General features: G+C 37.8%; 1 protein-coding gene across 1 annotated transcript in view; it reads left to right on the forward strand.

The window, feature by feature from the left end:
- Positions 1 to 1,248: 1,248 nt before the first annotated feature.
- The window catches only part of LOC144965106 (uncharacterized), a 32,723-nt gene continuing 29,360 nt past the window's right edge, over positions 1,249 to 4,611 (forward strand). The window contains 3 exon segments of the mRNA XM_078900043.1: positions 1,249 to 1,361; positions 1,966 to 2,253; positions 3,959 to 4,118. Coding sequence (XP_078756169.1) covers positions 2,012 to 2,253; positions 3,959 to 4,118 — 402 coding nt within the window. The 5' untranslated portion in view covers positions 1,249 to 1,361; positions 1,966 to 2,011.

Consider the following 4,611-nt stretch of genomic DNA (forward strand, 5'->3'; position numbering starts at 1 on the left):
ATATGTTTTGCCTGCTCCATATAAATTAACATACGTTTATGTTTCTGTTGTTCTTTTTGCTTTTCTTTTTCGTTTTTATTTTTTGTTTGTTTTTTTTTTTTTTTGGCAGATACAGGCAGAGGCCAGTAGATGGATTTAGGATACACAGGCCTCTCATAGAAATAACGATAGGAGAAAGAAACACAAATTAATATTTTCAGGAATGAGATCACGGTGCGTTTTATGTATTGGAAACGACCAAAATAAAATACCAAAGGGTAGGTGTTACAATGATTGATATGGGAGGCAGTGGGAAAATCAGAATGATATCAATTATAATATAGTCTTAATGATAATGATGATGATGATGATGATGATAATATATATAGATACATATATATATATATATATATATATATATATATATATATATATGTGTGTGTGTGTGTGTGTGTGTGTGTGTGTATATATATATATATATAGATATATTTATTATTATTATTATTATCATTCGTATTATTATTATTATTATTATTATTATTATTATTGTTATTGTTATTATTAGTATTATTGGAGGGCGAAGTGGCCGAGTGGTTAAGGCATTGCACTGTGATACGGATGACCCGGTTCGAGCCCCGCTTCAGGCACTTTCGTTTTTTCCTTGAGCAAGATTATTAACCCCCAATTTGCTCACTTGGACAACATGGGTGATTCCTGTTGACATCAGACATCTTGTTTGATGAGCTATCTATATTCCTTCGTGGAATGCCTAGGCGACGATATCTTATGATATCGTGGCGCAAAAGGCATATTATTATTTTTTTATTATTATTATTATTATCATTATTACTATTATTATTATTATTATTATTATTATTATTATTATTATTATTATTATTATTATTATTATTATTATTATTATTATTATTATTATTACTTCTAAGTTGTTTACAGGGTGATCAAGGTAATAGAGCCAAAGGGAAAGGAAAATCGATAAATTCTTTTCTCGGCACGCAGGTCACAGTTCGATCAGTGCCAGTTCGAAAGGTGTAATGTTGAAGCACGCTCATTGATTATCTAGGTTATTGACACACTTCACTAGAGCCGGTCTTTGCGGAAAGAAATGGTCCACAGCCTAGATAAACACATACACATACACATTCATACTCGCATACACACACATTGAAATATGTTATTGATAGAACGAAGTGACGTCACTCAGGTCTTTGTGATTGGATATTGCTGGATCAGTGTTTCAATGAAATGGTAGCTCAATGATAATGGTAGTTATGGCTGTTTGTTTACCAGTACATGTGTGCTTGAATTGTAAATTAGATCAATATTAAAAATCGGCTTGGGTGTGGAATAGGTTTTTAGTGAAGGTGAGTGTTTAAATGTGAAATATTGCGGTTTTCAGATTGCTGAAATAGGTATTGATGTTTTTATATATTCTAAAAGGAGGAATATTCTCCTCTATATTTAAGGTTATGGGTTTATAACATATACCGCTTGTTTTCGCCCATATAAATATTCGTCAAATTTTGATTTCATTGTTACCAATCAGTCAATGCAAAAAGTAGAAATTCCAATGGAAAACTGGAATAGCACAGGCGTCAGCCGCAGACCCGCGCCACAAATTGAGCTAGGGCGAGGTGATTTACTCAAGGCCACACAGCGCAGAGGCGAGTGATCGAACTCGATGCTTTTCGGGTTCAAAGCAACGACCGTACCGCTGAGCCACGCTGCCCCAACTTGATGGACTATCACACTTTTTCAATTGCAAATACATATTTTCTTATGTTGTTAGAATGAGCATGGGGGAGTCAAAGCAGTTGAGCTTTCCTTAACGCAAAAAAAAACCAAAATAATGTCATGATGCACCTCCCCGCACCGCCGCCCCCCCCCCCCCCCCCCCCCCCCCCCCTCTTGATCAAGAAAATTAACTCCATTAGGCTTTAACAATTTTCTACTTATTCTCAATAACAGATCCTTTGCATAGCACGTGGATGACAGCCTTCTTTTGTACCATAAAATGGAAAAATTAATCAATGATGCCGATATTTTCCACAATGATGATGACAAATTGAGAGGTTATAATGATAAATTGAACGACTGGCGCAACGAAAATGATGAGAAAGTAACAGGTTCTCAGTTGTTATCAGCGATACAGGTCTTGAACAAGAAATTGACACAATCAAAATGTCCTACGTATGACACTGAGGGCTGGACACAAGCTTGGGATATTTACGATGACTTCATTCGAAGGATTGCCGGGTGAGTACCTCTCAATATGATAAAACATTGGCAAAAATATATTTAATGGGAAAGTGTTTTATTCAGATACATACTTGAATATTACTATCATTCTTAATTGTTTTCTTGGTTGTTGTGTTTTTGGATCTCTTCTTCTTCTTCTTCTTCTTCTTCTTCTTCTTCTTCTTCTTCTTCTTCTTCTTCTTCTTCTTCTTCTTCTTCTTCTTCTTGTGTAGCGTGTTGGAGGTTTTTATATATAAATTTACCTACTGACCCAAATAAAATGAAGATACCCCTATAATTTTCTTGTTTATTAAACAGTTCTCATCCTATTTGATACAAAACATGATTTGATGTAGTCAGGTGCTTCATCTTTGAAACGCTTAAAACAAAACAGAGCAAACTTAAAAATCATTCTTTCCTAGACAGGCAGCCAGTAAATTTCAGAATAGGCAGGGAGTGTGCCATTCTCTTTTGTCTTGCCACCGATTTAGCTGCACTTTTCTGTGCGACCTGCGGGCGCGAGATTTTATTATGGCTTATGTGAGATAAAAGACCATTGTAATAGTTTAGACGTGATAATACAAGACAGCAGCTTCTAATGGTGCTGACACTACTATGTTATGACGATCGATCCAATCTGCAAATTCTTTACCGCACTCATGCACCGTCTCAAACCCGCTCGGAAGTTTCGTCACAACACACCGTTCAACTAAATGCTCTGCGGTTTCGGGTTCGTTCCCACATCGGGTACATGTTGGACAGGTGGAAAGTCGCCACTGATGAAGCGTTTTTGCCGTTAGGCAGGTTCTTGACCGAAGCTGATTCGCTACCACCCAGTTCCTCCTCTTACTAGTGGAGATCCCTGGCAACTTCTCACCTAGTTTTGAGGAGTTTATGCCCCCGCCCCCTCGAGGGATTGAATTTGTCCAAACCGACTTCCATCTCGTATATGCATCTCTTTCCGTAGTCAGGGAATCTGCGTTTAAGGGTTGCCAGGACTTATTTCGCCTCAAAACGGGAGCACCGTCCATTATGCGCTTGTGAACGGTATCCCCATTCCCTCTCTCTTTGATCTTATTAAGCCAGCTCTTTGTAATCGTCTCCCTCCGGACATCGGGGGGCTGGATTGATGCCATTATTGGCCCCATTCTCTAGGCATTGTTGCCAGCGTTCCTGACACTATGTGCATTGACTTGCGAAGTTTAACATCTACTTTCTCAACGTTTCTGCATCTACCACACTGGAACGCAATACTCCGCGTGGGAATAGCAAAGTGCCAAGGAGGACGTCCTCAGGAGAGCTTGGTTAGCACCCCAAGTTGATCCCGGGCAACTCCTTATAGATGCAAACGATAGGTAAAGCTGCAATCCAGCATCACCCCTAGGTATTTTGGATATATGTATATATATATATATATATATATATATATATATATATATATATATATATATATATAATGCAAATTTTCACTCACATTTTTTTGGCCTAGACGACTCGTTTCTGTGTTTTTTACACTTCTTCAGTCGGCGTAATATATAGTTTGCCTGTTGTGTGTGCGTGTGTGTGTGTGTGTATGTATGTGTGTCTGTGTGTGCCTAGGAAAATGAAGAAAACTTCCTTGAATTTTAATTCACCATCGCCCAAATTTATGATAATCATTACAATTGTGTCAGACGCAATCCATCCTTCTAGCCTCATAAATAAAAAAAATTGCTTTTTCCAGGGAATTGATCGATAACAATAAAGTGCAGCCTGAAGACTTGAGGTGGGCCTATTACAACCTGTACATTGAGTGGTTAAAGTATGGACCCGCCACTGTGCAGCTGGAGATAATGAAGGAAACTGTTAGTGACAGTAATATAGAGATGGAAGAATTCATGAAGGTTAGTGAAACGTATTTTTATTTAAAACCATGTAAGATGCGGGTCACATTGCTTCATCTGGTCCTCCATATACAACATAGGGTAAATTTACATGACCGCGGCCATAATGTCTAACGTCAAACCGATAGCCTCAATTACACAGAATAACACCCGTTCCTTCATTCTCTGGCTCCCGTTCTTTTCTTGTCACACCGTGTGGGCATTGGCCACACTGCATGTATTTATAGGAATCTACCTGCATCTTTTATTTTAGCCTTCATATAAGGATGTTTTACATCGTCCTATATTGCCGATTTTCGTCAAAATATGTGGGTTGAATCAATATACAAATATACAAAAAGTATGATCACTTGTTCTTTATATTGTTTTTGCTGTTGATTGCTAATTTTAGAGGTTCTTCTGATAGGTGACCTCGCTTGAATCCGAGATTTTTTACAATAAGAGCCATTGTGGCCGGACCTCTAGAAGGCAGTAAAAGTGCGTGGAATTTGTT

The sequence above is a fragment of the Berghia stephanieae genome, chromosome 2, assembly GCF_034508935.2.
Source record: "Berghia stephanieae isolate SIO BIC M18660-M18661 chromosome 2, UCSD_Bste_1.3, whole genome shotgun sequence".
NCBI classification, from domain to species: Eukaryota; Metazoa; Mollusca; class Gastropoda; order Nudibranchia; family Aeolidiidae; genus Berghia; species Berghia stephanieae.